Source organism: Pogona vitticeps, chromosome 4 (assembly GCF_051106095.1).
Source record: "Pogona vitticeps strain Pit_001003342236 chromosome 4, PviZW2.1, whole genome shotgun sequence".
Classification (NCBI taxonomy): domain Eukaryota; kingdom Metazoa; phylum Chordata; class Lepidosauria; order Squamata; family Agamidae; genus Pogona; species Pogona vitticeps.
This window is the reverse complement of record NC_135786.1, coordinates 216,648,249-216,663,522: the sequence shown is the minus strand read 5'-3', so window position 1 is coordinate 216,663,522 and position 15,274 is coordinate 216,648,249. Positions and strand designations below refer to the sequence as shown.

At 41.2% G+C, this 15,274-nt stretch overlaps 1 protein-coding gene across 46 annotated transcripts in view; it reads right to left on the bottom strand.

Annotated features, from left to right (window-relative positions):
- The window catches only part of RIMS2 (regulating synaptic membrane exocytosis 2), a 466,814-nt gene extending 452,612 nt beyond the window's left edge, over positions 1 to 14,202 (bottom strand). For all 46 annotated transcript variants that reach the window (XM_078393641.1, XM_078393664.1, XM_078393670.1 and 43 more), the window contains exon 1: positions 13,920 to 14,202. In XM_078393641.1, coding sequence (XP_078249767.1) covers positions 13,920 to 14,086 — 167 coding nt within the window. In that variant the 5' untranslated portion in view covers positions 14,087 to 14,202. The remainder of the gene's footprint in view (positions 1 to 13,919) is intronic.
- Between the last annotated feature and the right edge of the window lie 1,072 nt (positions 14,203 to 15,274).

The following is a 15,274-nucleotide window of genomic DNA, read 5'->3' as shown; positions in this document are numbered from 1 at the left end:
GCACAAAGCCAGAAGATAATCAAATAAGCATGGGATAGACAACAAAGAAACCTCTATTTCAGTGAACTCTATATACACCATAGACCAGGGAGGGCCTCAAATTAAATAAGGTATTTCCAGATGCTACTGCATTATAAGACTTCTCTTTTCCAAATAAATATATTTATTCTTTTTTATTAAAAAAAGAAAACACTAGAACTTTATAGTAGCCTGCAGAAACCCTGAGCCAGAATCATGTTGCTGATTTACGTATATGAGCAAAACACATTGATATACGTTTTCCCTGCAAATTACACTTCCCCCCTCGAATCGCACCAGTCTCAGCAGCACAGTTTTGGTTATACATGGAAATTTATTTGTAATTTATTTACATATTTTGCAATAAACAAACCCCAAGTGGTTTGCTTACCTCCAAATATAATATTTCTAATTCAGCCTCTAGATCAGGGAATGATAAGGACCTTTAAGGTTCATTACACATGGTGCTGTATGGAAAGGATTATCAGAGAACCCACATATAGAGAACTGTTCTCTCTCCCTCTCTCTCTCTCTCTCTCTCTCTCTCTCTCTCTCTCTCTCTCTCTCTCTCTCTCTCTGTGTGTGTGTGTGTGTGTGTGTGTGTGTGTGTGTGTGTGTGTGTGTGTGTGTGTGTGTGTGTGTGTGTGTGTGTGTGTGTGTGTGTGTGTGTGTGTGAGAGAGAGAGAGAGAGAGAGAGAGAGAGAGAGAGAGAGAGAGAGAGAGAGAGAGAGAGAGAGAGAGAGAGAGAGAGAGAGAGACCTATTATGCTTTGCAGTTCTATTTTGAAGGACGTAAGAGTTATACATAGAATTTGAATTGCACAGGTGTCTGGCACCTCTAACCCCAACATTGTTGAAGGGAGAAGTGTACCACTCATTATGAAGTTGCTGGCTGCATTCCTAAGCACATCCTAGGAACTTGTTAGTGAGTGGCAATTTGTTGCCAAGATTTATGTGATTTTCTTTATCGAAGCCAACCATGGTTATTATTTCCATTTTATCTGGACTCCTAGCAACTGCTAGGAAGATGAAATAATATATAGCCCCTATGTTGGACATAAGATGAATTTTAAAACTACAAGCAAATAAGAAATAACTCATGCACCATATATAACACAAGCTATTGGCTCAACTGTATGTATACCTGTCACAAGGAAACTCCACTTTTGAGATCCGTTGGCCTGGATCTTTTGGCTACACGTTGCTTCCAGAAACTAAGTACAGGTATCTCTATGCACATGGTACTTCTATTACCCCGTACAACAGGATGTTACATGGAGTGCTGGAATATACAAACAGTGGAGCTACAAGCAGTTGGCATTTATTTTATTTTGTTAGCGAACTTACCAGTGTTCAGTAAAACTATTTCCCAAGACTTTAAGTGCAAGAGTTTTAAAATCTTAGATAATACATGGTTTGTTTTCAATTAATATGTAATTATACATACAGAGGTGGGTCAAAATCAAAATAATTAACTATTTGGAAGGAGTATAGGTTTTTAAAGCTTTTGTGTTTTATTAAATCATAGAAGTATGTATAATAAATTATAAATGTACATCAGGTATTGTGAAGCAGTGATTCTTTCAGATTACACTTTATCAAGTTACTTTTGAAATAAAGCAAGAGTGGGTAATATCTTTATTAACCACTAAAAATCACAAGGTAAAGGTAAAGGTAAAGGTTCCCCTTGATAATTTTTGTCCAGTCGTGTTCGACTCTAGGGGGCGGTGCTCATCCCCGTTTCCAAGCCATAGAGCCAGCGTTTGTCCGAAGGCAATCTTTCTGTGGTCACATGGCCAGTGCGACTTAGACACGGAACACTGTTACCTTCCCACCGAGGTGGTACCTATTTATCTACTTGCACTTGCATGCTTTCGAACCGCTAGGTTGGCAGGAGCTAGGACAAGCAACAGGAGCTCACTCCGTCACGTGGATTCGATCTTATGACTGCTGGTCTTCTGACCCTGCAGCACAGGCTTCTGCGGTTTAGCCCGCAGCGCCACCACGTCCCATGTCACAAACATAAGCTAATTTTAAACTCCATACTGGTCTTCATCAGGCTGAGCACCAAAGAGATGTGGATGGTGAAGAAAAAACACACAGTATTACATGCACTGTTATCTTTATAATGGGTAAAGCAACTCTGCCACAGAATGATTTGATCAACCGACAGTCTTACCACATTGAGTAAGAAAGAGTGGTTCCCCACATCCTCTGTAAGACAGTGGGAAGACATTTTTGTCAATGTTACTGAGTATCAATAAACCAGTGATGCACTGATTTAAATATATTTTGCACATTAACACAGAAATAGGTTTTTAAAATGCTGACAGCCAATTTTCTCCTCACTATACAATTATGAAAGATGTTTTCAAATCACTTTGGGTGCAGTCAGAAATATGCAAAGGCACAGGCTTAATTGCACTGAAAAGGGTCACTTTAACAGCAGCAATCTCCCTTAAAATGACCCTTCAGTCTATCAGGGAATCACGCCAGCTTAACCCCAATTGCATTCTATTTCCCCCATGCGATAACACCCTTTCCCACATCACTTTAGAACCTGCAATGTCTCTTACTACTCATCAATGATACTGCACATCTTAGCTGCTTGGCCCTTGGTACTATTGCCCTGGGAAGTATACAGGTAATGGCAAGAATTATTTTTAAAAACTTTTATTATGCAGAAAGGAAGGAAGGAAGAACACCTTCCTTACTCTGTCAAACAAGCCCACAGAGATCTAATTCTGAGAATCCCACAGTGTCAAATACATAATCATTATAGATTACTGCTAAAATATTGTGTTCAATTGATCTGTAATCTTATTTATGCCTTGCCTCAAAAGCTGGTAAACTGTTTTCCTCTTATTTTCAGATTGTTCATGGTGCTATGTACCATTAAAAGTTCCTTCTGACTTAACTGACATTTTGCTTACAATCTATGCATAAGCAACCTTCAAAAGGTCCTATCATTTACAACCCTATTCATATCTTACAAACTAAGGGCTATGGCTTCCATTATTGAGTTAATCCATTGAGTTTCAGTCCAGAACATCCAGAGTGTATCATATTGCCTATCTTGGCTGTAGTTAAAGAAACTACAGATGGTTTCCTCTGTCCAAATAAGTGCACAATGAATGGCTGCGCCTGAGATGGTGATCTACTTTCAAAGGATTAAAATCACATCAATCAACTGGTAGACGGACATGGAGAATAGGACACTCTCAAGCCAAATTCTGCTTCCAAATAAATAACTGATAGAATCCAAACCTGTTGTGAAGTGGCTCCAAGGAGGATCTGTTTGGATATGCATATCCTTCTGCATTAATCTCAGGATCCAAGTATGGGATCCTGCTTCCATATGAAAGCCTATGCCTTGATATGTTGAGATCCCTGTATTCCACACTACAAATAAAACAGCCTAGTCTCAATGTTAACATTTATTTATTTTATTTATTTATTTTATTAGAATATTATCCAAAATATTCTAAGCAAATGCTCTTTCCATGTCTCTCTACTGATAACATTAGCAGAATTTTAGCAAAGCTTTTTTCAGCATTTCAAATGTGGGAAACATTTGGAGAAATTCTTGCACACCAAGAAATGTGTGAGGCAAAGGATAAGCATGACTAAACAACTGGAAACTTAAGGTACTGCCTCATATTAGTCTCTTCTCCTGAACAGTTGTTTCAGTGCACTCCTGCAGTAGGCGAGAACTAAATATAAGCCCCTTTTGCCAGCAGAAGTAGCCTCTTCTGCTGATTGTGATCTAGCAACAGAATGATTTAACAACATAACTACTCTGCTAGCTAGCATATGCTACAAGAAGAGCTAGAAAAGGAGCAGAGGAGAACTGAGACAAGGAAAGAGGTACAGTACATTACTTCAGATCCAAACCTTCTTCAGCCTAGTAGTACGACCACACTACTGGTAGAAAATTAAGCCAGGGCAAAGATAAAGTAATTTCCAATACTGTTTTAAGAGGGTATGAGGAATTTGGATTTGACACCGCTTTAACTTTGGCTTCGTGTTAGTTCAGCTGACCCTTCATTATCCTGGCTTATTGGAACTGTATTCTATGTAACCAAACATTGTGTACTCTTGCTAGCAAGGATCTCAAGAAGAGTCTTTCCCATCATCTGCTTCCTGATTTTTTTTCCTGCTAAATGAAGCCTTTGATAAACTTTTAGCAAATGCTTTGATAAGTAAATCATAAGGGAAGATGTATGCCACAGCAAATAGATACTGTAATATGAAACAGTTATTAATTATTCCATTTGATCACACTGAGTTTATCTTTATTCTGTGGCTACAATGAATCACAAAGAGATGGTTTATACAGAGAGGTTTATAAGAGATAAAGTCTGGAAGCAATCATATTCCACTAAAGAACAATATCTGCAGCTTCAGGTGGTTTCTGGACCAAGCTTTACTTTGACAGTTAAAGCCAATTAAGCTGGCAGTAACACTTCCTTGATAACAAGGATTTAGTCACTATCCACCATGATCTGATAACCTCTTGGACTGATTAAAGTCGGGCTGCCCTTAAAGACAGTCCAGAAATACTGGCTAGTGCAGATTTCTTCTTCTCGCCTCATGGCTGTGGCAGGTTACAAAGAACATACTGATGTTTGCTCATCTTCACTAAATGCCTGCATGTATCCCAACTAGAGATAGAGGAAAATGTCCCCACACAGCTGGAGTTAACAAGGATCTGGCCCCTGGTGCCAGTCCATCCATTCACACATCCAGAGGCACCAACAGCCCCTCTCTTCCTTCCAGTCACTCCAGAGCACCACTTGGCTAGCCACTCATCAGCCTTGCAGGGAGACTCGTCCTCCCTTCCTCTGCCAGGAGAACGGCACTCAGGAGCAACTGGAAGGATGAGCAGGGCCAGCGGCAGCAGTGGACATGTAAGTGGATGGTCTGGGCCCGGGGGCCCGGACCCTCATTAACTCCAGGGAATATTTCAAATCCAAACCTAGATCAAGATGCTACATTTTACGTATGGAGTCATTAATGGCTTGGAACCTGAAATTGGGAACCTCTAGCCGCCTAAAGTGGCCTTTTAGGCCAGATGGGCGGGGTATAAATCAAATAAATAAATAAATCATGAGGATAGAATGCATTCTGGATCCCATGTTTCTAAAAATTTGAGATACTATGAAGGAAATAAATATGGGAAATTCTTTCCAAGAAGGTTACCGTAGTTAGATCATCTCATAGATGAGCATTTTATACTCATTGAGGACTTCCCTGTTCTCTTAGAATTTTTAAAGTGCATGAGACAGACAGACATGTGAATCCAGAATTTTACTACTGCAACTGGATATTTATATTTTTGTACTGATCTTTGTATTTTAATTTCAAATGTATTTACAATTTTTAAAAAATTTCATACATTTTAACTTTTTTCTGTAATTTGTGGGAAACATTTGGTTTAGCCCCCTTTCCATCTCTGAACCATCAACTATAATGCTACTGTGCCTTCTCATTCTTCCATCTCCTTAATGTATTCTTCAGCAGTGCCTTTCCCAGCTGTTTCCCTCCAGATATGTGGAGGGAATAACACAGTTCAGCACAACCCAACATGGTCAGTAAACCTGCTGGTTGAAGATGAGAATTGTTGTGTATGTCCAATAATTAGGAGTGCATCTAGTTAAGGAAAACTGAAATATAATATAGACACCCAAATTTCCCTTTAAACACCATCTTTCCCTGATTCCATTATTTATATTCGTTCCCTGACCTAGAACAGGGCTGATTTCCAAAAGAGCCCAACATAAAATACAAATCAATTTCCTACATTATTTTAAGGCATGTGCATGTCAGTGCATGCAAATGTAAAATAAATAAACTGAACCTGCTTTTACATTTTGCCAATGTGCAGTCTTAGTGGGAATCAGAAATGGTAGCCAAAATCCTGTTCCATAGCAAGATAAATCACATATACTGGGCATTTACTGAGTCAACTTCTCCATAAGTTAAATTGATTCAAGTGGGTCTACTGTAACTGTTACTTACTTTAGCATAGGAAGTCACAGTAAGAGTAGATTCATTTCAATCAATGCAACTTGTGGAGGACTTCCACATTTCTGCAATTCTACATTTAGACAGGAAAAAAAATCAAATGCACAAATATAGGATGGGTGTCAGCTGGTTCAGCAGTAACGCATATAAGCATTATTAAGGAACCTTAATAGAGCACAAGCTAAATAAGAGTTTATAGTGTGATGCAGTGACCCTCCCCCCCAATTGATACAGTATGAGTTTACATCAATAGAAGAACTGTGAATATTGTGCCAAGTTCTGAGTACCCGAGTTTAACAAGGATGCTGATATAAACTAGAACATGTACAGAGGAGGGTTAAAAGATCAAGAAACCAAACCCTATGAGGATCATTCAGGAGTTGGGTATATGTTTAGTCTGGACAAGAGAAACAAACTGACAGGTGATAAGAAAGCAATCTTTAGATAGTCTGAAAGTCTGTCACATGGAAAATGGAATAAGCTTGTTTTCTGTGACTCCAAAGGATAGAGCCCTAAACTACAAACAAGATTTTGACTAAAAATTAGGAGGCACACCCCAACGGTAAGACTGGTTTAACAATAGAATGGACTATTTCAGAAGGCAGTAGATAATTCTTCATTAAGGGAAGTTTTCAAACAGAGGTTTATGGTGATCTTATCAGCTCTTATCAGTTTATGGTGATCTTATCAGATCTTCCTGCTTCAGCAATGGGTTGGGCTAGATGACACTTGAGGTCCCCTCTAGAATAATTCCATGATGCATTTGCAGGCGATTCAGGGTAAAAGGTTTATATATCCATGTGCCCATTAACTCAGAAAGCAAGCAAAAGCCATGCATCTTCTATTATTCCATATTGTTTGATTTGCAGAATTATCCTATCAGGCATGTTCTTATAAGTACGATATGCAGATCTTTCCTAGTACTACAGTTAACAGATATAAGCATATTTATTCAAAAGTATACATTCAGATATGGATACTCCACATGTGTAAGAATAAGAAAAGTATAAAGCACTCATTATATTTATATTTACTATTCTCAATACCTTTTCTCAAAATCCAAACCCATAACAATACCATCTATCAATAAAGCTACACAAAACATTCACAATATGAAAAACACAACTCAATCTGCAAAACAGTACTAATGCAACTTTTCATCCTTCAAATTCCCTAGAAAGCCTGCTGGAATGAAGAACCTTGCAATGTTTCCTGTAACTCAGCAAATAAATGGACTTACTATTACAGCAAGAACTGCATTCCAAAGTTTGAAGGCTGCTGCCAAAAACAACTTACACTATCTCACAGTTGTTCTCATTTTCCTCATTAAGCAACACATAGCCAGAACCCTTAACAAGTGGAGCTAGGATAGTGTTCATATGTAGTTAATCAAATTTTAAGATACAAAAATCACATAATATGTAGAAGTTTATAGAAAAAAACCAATGCCATGAACTGGAACTAGAAGTCAATGTAACTGCCAAAAGAAAAGCAGCTACCTATTTAACCACTTGTTCCTGCAAGAAAGTGAGCTGAAACATTTTGCACTAGCCACAATGCCCAAATGAACATCAAGAACAACCTCACAAAACAAGCATATTACATTAGACTGTTGATGTTGCAAAAAAAGAAATAGGTCCTCTTCCAAAATACAGTAATGACCAGACTGTGAAACTCCTTCCTGACAAGATGCTTCAGCTCCTTATATGATGCCTTTTTAGCAAATCACAACAATATTTTCAATTGTCACCACTTTGGGCTTGGTTGGTTGGTTGGTTGGTTGGTTGGTTGGTTGGTTGGTTGGTTGGTTGGTTGGTTGGTTGGCTGGCTGGCTGGCTGGCTGGCTGGCTGGCTGGCTGGCTGGCTGGCTGGTTGGTTGGTTGGTTAGAAATATTAAAACCAATAGCAATAACCCTAAAAGTTTACTTTCTGTCTGTCCTAATATAAGCTTCCTCTCTCCTAAATGTATTTATAATTCACAAGGATTATTATAGGATATTTTAATACAATAAAATATGTCATTGTTGCAGTTTATTGTCTACTGATGGTAGCCATCTTTAAGCTTGATTTCATCAACAGACAAAGTAAAGAAATAAAGACTACTATGGTGGTGAGTTATTCAAGGATTTATAAAGTAGTTGCATTTCCTCTTGAAAAACAGACTCAAGAGGCGGAAACTGACAGACTTAATTTCATGGGGCATTTTATCAGCAATTCAGCAGATATACTGGACAATAACTTGAAATACTGCCATCATAAAATATTTTTCTATGCCAGGAATGAAGCATTTGTAGTGCTCCAGTTTTTTGTAATAAACCTCTGCACCAAAACCTTTCAAAGGGAAGCAAGGAATTCCAAAGCGGATGGTGCCCAGTTTACTTCCTCAGCGGCAAGACAAGTTCAGTCAGTTCCTCAAGAAGAGGTGGAGTACAGATGACCATACTTGCACTCTTATCAGTCTTCAGCCTTATTCAGTCATTATCAATTCCAATGTTATTACCAATTTAGTTGGGTGGGCCAAGCCACACGCCTTCCATTGTAGTTTTATCCAAGTAAGCAATGACTAGACAGAAGAAAAGAGATTCCTGCTTGTGTGTAGATTCTACATGTGAGCAAGAACCGTGGAAAAATCATGTTCTTGCTTGTGTGCTAAATCCAATGTTAGCTCTATAGAAAGTAGATCCATCAACTAAACGGGACTTCTTATCTACACGCAAATTGAATCCCACTGTGATTTCCATGGATCTATCACAGGTAGGCCTAATGTTGAATTTAGCCAATGCAAACACCATGCTCAGGGAAACTGCAGTTAATGTTTCATGTAGACAGAAAGGTAATGGCACTCATCGTTCCACATTATAATTACATGGTGTGTGAACTGGCCCTTAGAACTGGGATTATCAAAACAATGAGTAAGAGGAACTGCTGATCCTATTAGAAGCTTCCTATATGTTTGAAATGCTAAAGAAAATACCAAAGGGTGATTACATATTTAATATTGTATAAGAATCAATTGTTTAACACTCAAAATGACGTTTATTAATATACATCAGAATCATCAAACAAATGAGAGATACTGAATTCTCATTTAAGCCTAACATTTCAGTCCACAGAACAAATGTGTAGCAAAGGAGCTGAAGACAAACAACAGAACTGACAGAACTAAAACATAATGTTAATAGCAGTATTAACTTCTCAGATTTTGAATATGTAGAATGTCTTTAAAAGAAAATGATCTCAGCAGCAGCAGAATTATCCCCAATCACCATAGAACAAACCCATGATGGTCTCTTCACAGGAAGACTGGCTTCACTGGTGTCTGCACAAAACATACCATGGCAAAACAGGTTGTTCTGCAAAATGGCCATTACATATGTCATCGGCTTCTAGCAAATCCCAGCAGGAGTAGATGCTGACCTTATCAATATGAACTCCTGCTGATTCTAACTCTACAATATTTCACTTTGTTTCTTTCACTGGGAGAAAAAAACATAGCAGGAGAAGGAGGGCTGCAGTGGGTTCTGGGATATATACACATACAAATATAAGCCTAGGCACAATTTTGCTCTGGGAAGAAGAAAGAAAAAATAATTGATGTGACAACTGCTACTGACACTGTTTAATGCTCTTCTAGTAAGCACTTCAATACCATAGTAACAGACTCATTAGATAATCTGAACAAAATAAAAAGGGTACTGAAGGAAAAAATGAGAAGGAGCTAACCATCCAGCAGGTTTCCTTTCACCATGTTTACATAAAATATTGTACAATGTATCCTTTGTGTTCTATGGTTCATAGCATTTGGCAAATACGTACTCTTAGAAAGTCTCTAAATGTCAACAACACCCCTGCCAAAAGAAGTAATGTTACATGTAAAATACCTCAATTTTAGTTAACGTTTTATCACTGAATGGGATATCTGAGAAAACTCAGTGGACTGACCTGCACTTTCAATATTTCTGTAAGATACAGAAAATAAGGTGAAGTAACTTCCTATTTTTCAGTGGAATCCATTTACCATACTAGAAAAAACAAGACTTAGATTACATTTACAACTACAACTGAAAGGAAAGAGAAAGATTTACACTGATGTCAGATTATTTCTTGAGTACTGACACAGTTGCTGAAATCAGCAGTAAATGGTATCTAGAACAGACCAATTGAATCAGTGGGGATTTGGTGAAGCAACTCCTCCATAAGTTCCACTGATTCAATGAGCCTACTCTAGCTGTAACTTGACTGAATTTGGCCTCTGTTTGCTAATGTTAATTTTATAAATATGAAAAGTTTAAACATCCATCCTCTAACAAGAAATTCAGCCACAAGATATGTACTGGAAACTACAGTATATGGGATGTGTATGGGTATACTGTGTATATACTTACAATGACAATAAATTATGATGATGATGATGATGATGATGATGATGATGATGATGATGATGATGATGATGATGATGATGATGATGATGATGATGATGTGAAAGGGAAAAAAGACTGCTCTTTCTAAAAAGCCAAATAGTTAAAGAGCCCAAAAAACCCACAACAACCAGTTAAAGAACTGTATATCCTAGCATAAGGACTAAGAGGTTAGACTTGCCAAAATGATTGTGCTGGGTAACTGGACATTGTATGACCATCACATATATGCCAAGAAAGTTGCAGCAGCACAGCAACATGTGTAATCACTGCCAGGAATCACCACTAGTACCAGCACCTGTACCTGTACAGAAGCATCATTCAAAACCATTATCCTGCATAAAAATGGACAACACTGAGGAACAGCACAACAGAGATGGTACTACGAATAACTTAATACAGTACATTAGTTTTTTAAAATTACCATTTAGCCAGTTGTAACAGAACTAATGCATAACTATTTCATATATATGAGTTATGATGAGATTGTCACTAACACAAAGTGTTAGTGACAATCTCATCATAACAAAGTGTTACTGACAATCTCTTCTCTTATACTTGCACATACCATTCTGCATCCTGCTTTATCTACACATATCAACATTATCTAGATCAGCCATTCTCAACCATTTTTTGCCATGGCTATCAACACAATATGAAACAAAGCAGAAGGAACTGGTACATCCACTGGTGGCAAAAGTACGAATGTGAGTCTTAATGTGAAGAAAAATGTTGGCAATGCAGATTTTATTCTTATCTAAAAAGCTCAGCTTGATAGTCTAAAGTTGCAATCCTTTCCACACCAAACTGGGAGAAAGTCACACTAAAGTCAGTGGCGCTGACCTCTGAACGGACACATTAGAATTGCTATACATGAGATAAGTTCTCATGAGAAAACCTGTATTGCCAATCTGCCAATGACAACTTCCAGATGCCAACAAACCAAAAAAAATCAATCAATAGTATATTATTGTTACGTTTTTGGAGTGCAAGTCACTTCATAATTCACAAATTCAGGTAACTTGGAGAAATATGAGTGTAAAAGGCACGCAAAGTACATGAATTTTTTTCTTAATTCTAGTAGTGAATATTCTATTCTAATTTACAATTGGATTCATTTATTATTCCGTGGGTTCTGTGTTCTAAATGTTTACTGTATCTTTAGATGCGTCAAGACCTGCCCACCTACAAGTACAAATATTTCTCATATACAAATATTTTTGCTTATATAGCCATTTGAGATAGTTATCCTTTCACAAACTATTAGTGTACCTCTCTTAATTTCTTTATTGATAAATATTAATAATTATAAGCTTATTAATCATTTTTTGTATTAAAAGAATATACAGTACTTTTAAAAACAAAGGTAAATGTGTTTGTACTTGTACTGCGGATTTATTGTTAATATGAACATGCTCCAAATTAAGCAAAATCACATTTCAGTTACAGTGAGGCTGTAGTTAATTAGTTAGTAATTAGAAAAGTGCCAAATGTTTCTGAATCTTAATGATATTTTTCAGTGACTGGCAATACAACTGCTTATTAGTGTATTTTACAAGTAAAGATGTACATTATTAATCTGTTAGATATATGGACACATTATTTTTAAATGTACTGTATATTTTGAGATACAGAAGCCGAACAAGACTCAAAGTATACTCATGATAGGAATTACTTAAACTTAAGTTATAAGTTGTGGCAACAGTTTGTTACTTTTTAGTTGTTAATATAAGTTACACTGGTTCTCTTTAAAGCAGAAAGCATATTTCACTATTACTGTTAAGGAAAATGTGAAGGCTTTAAACACTTGTTTTTCTTTAGTGAAGATAAAAAATTAGCTGAAAACAATCATTTATTTGTCCACTATCATCATGCTAATAATACATCGATTCCTACAGGAATATAAACTAAGCTCAGGTACCAAAGGAATCTTTTCAGCTGTAGATTTTGAATTAGCTGTTCAAGAAGACAATGGGTAACATCACTATGACTGCTTAGTAATTTGGCAGTATATTTTTAGCAGTATTTAAACTCAGAAGCATTTATTCTGATAATGTAACAAAATGTTACACTGCATTTGTTTTTCAGATTTAAAAATAGTATGAATTAAAGCACTATTGTAATACCTTTTTGATAAAGTGAACAATAGTTTGGAGGTCAATTTCTCCATTACACAAGGAAAAAAGGACATGTCCATCTGTACATGATGCTTGAGAAACACAATAAAGTCAAGGACTATCACTTCTGGAAATGGTTCCTAGAACAGACTTCAGCAAAATCCTTAAATCATTGAATGGTCACATAAGAAGTTTGCTTTTCAGTCACAAATCCTCACTATCTATTGTATATCTTATCAGGAAAGAAAGCACTCCCCAAAAGAGGTCCTCCTGACATTATTGACAAATGAACGGGCACTTAACCCTTTACTGGAGAAACCGGGGTATTGGAACCCAAATTCAAACACATGCTATCGGAGCCTTGAAAACATCTCCCTAACCCTGACTGGACAGCTCCCTGGTGCTGAAGCTACTGAACAGCAAGGCGTAGCACGGAGTTTGTGGCGGTGGCGGCGGCTCTCCCCGCCGGCAAGGCCTGCGCCCTCTACGCCGCTTCTCGGCAGCGACTGAAGGGACCCAGAGGTGAAGACAAGGGCTGCTGGCCATAACGCCAACTGGGCAGCCAGGAGCAGAGGAAGCCGGGCTGGGAAGGCCACACGTTGTCGGAGGAAGATGGCGGCTCTTGCCAAGCACCCCCCCCCCCCGAATCAGAGAGCAGAGAAGAGCCTGGGCCTCGGCGGCCCTTGTCCGCTCTGCCCAGCGTGAGCCCTAAGAGGCACGCAAGACAGGAGGCGGAGAAGCCAGGCAGGGAAGACTCCGGTGGCGGCGGCGGCGAAAAGCCCGCCCTGGCCGCCCCCAGAGGCTGGTGTAAGCTGGATAGCTTCCTTTCCCAGCCACGCCGCCGCCGCCGCCGCCTCTTCCTCCTGAGACCCTCAGCTTCGCGCACACACACCGGGTTACAACAGCACCTGTGCGGCCATATTGGGCGCCTGGCCTCAGTCCATGCCTGAACGGCGAACGGGAGCCTGAAAAGCATGGAAGGGAGGGCACGACGTGTCCTTTTCCTCTCTCTCCCCCGCCACCCCCCCCCACACACACCCCACTCCGCCACCATTGCCCACAAGGAGAGACGGGGCCAGAGGCAGCCACAATCCGGAGGTACGACAAAGCAGCTTCCGAGGCTTCTCCTTAAAAAAAAAAGTGTCCCTCACGGGTCTACCCTCCCACTCGACACACGCCGCTCAGCCAGCCCTGCAGAAACCCAAACAATGGCCTCAGGAGGGCTGGGAAGCGAGAGAGGCATGGCTTCCCCCCCCCCTTCCTCTCCTGAACAGGCCACACAACGAAGCGGAGTTGGGGGGCCCGCGGGGGGGGGCGGACACGAGAGAAATACCCCTTACTTAAGCACGGATTGCTCCTTCTCTTCTTCTTTCTTCTGGCGATCCATGACGGCCTGGATGATCTTTCTCTCTTCCTCCGTGAGGTGGCTGAGGTCGGGCATCTCGAGCTGAGGCGGAGGAGGCTGAGGTGGAGCAGGACCGCCCCGGGGCCCGAGAGGGGCCGACATATTCGGTGGCTGGAGCCTCAGCAACCACCCTCTCTCTAGACTGGAAAACACTGGGCTAACTCAGGCGGGGGCAGCCGCCGCCGCCGCCACCGGCGCTGGGTGAAATACATACAAATCAATACACTGTTTAATCAATCGGCAGTCTAATTAATGACTCACTGAGGGAACGAGGAACTGCCTTCTGTGGGGAGTGGGGAGTGGGGGGGAGTGAGGTGAGGAGAGAGTGACAATAAAAGATTCCTGTTCGCTGACCTCCCCACACACAGAGACACGCACGCATACACACACAAGCCCTCTCACCTGCTCAATGGTGAGGAAATTGGGAGGGAGGGGAGAAGGAGGCACAATAGGGATAAGGGTGTTTGGGGCAGGGGGCAACCGAACAACGAGCTTCCCAAAGAAAAGTGAAGGGAGAACGCGCACTCAATGGGGGGACAGCTTGGGGGGGGGAGGCAGGAGAAGGAGAACAACACAGAGAAGTCCTGAGGTGAAGAGACACACGGGGAAGGCCGGGGGTGGGGGTGGGGGGGCAACCGGGCTGGGTAGACCCTGGTCTAAGGTGAGTCGAGTGGGGGGGAGGGGGGGTTACACCAACCGAAGGCGCCCCCTGCTTGTGGCCAGAGAGGAGGTGGCCTGGTAACGGCGCCAGGGCAAGGGGAGCCCTCGAGAGGCGGAAGGGTCGGGGGCTCGGGGAGAGAGCTGGGCAGGGGGCGAAGCGTCCCGGTGGCGCCTGCTGTGGGGGTCACGTCGATGTTGCCGCTGAGAGAGAAGCCCCGCTGGCACCCTGGAGGGCAGAGCGGGAGAGAACCCCTTGGGGCGAGGGCGAGTCCCGAGCGCCAGCACCTCCGGCCGGCTCATAATTCCAGCCCTCTGTCCATGGAGGGGACCGTGGGGCAAAGCAAGCGCCCGCCGGCAGCCTCTTCAACCTCTTCTTCTTCGTCGTCCACCTCCTCCTTTTTCGCCGCCGCCCCCAGCAGCTGCAGTTTCTGCCACCCGCCTTTCAACAAGGCCTCGCCGCCCTCGCCTTCGCCGCCGCCTCTCGTGGCCCCCTCGCTCAGCGGCTGCTCTTCTCTCAGCACCGCGAGTGTCGACGAGCCGCCTAACCCATCGCATCGCGGAACTGAAGGGGAAGGCGGCGGTGTCTGTGGAGGGGAGGAGAGGGGGGGCAAAGCGGAAATCACGGGAAAA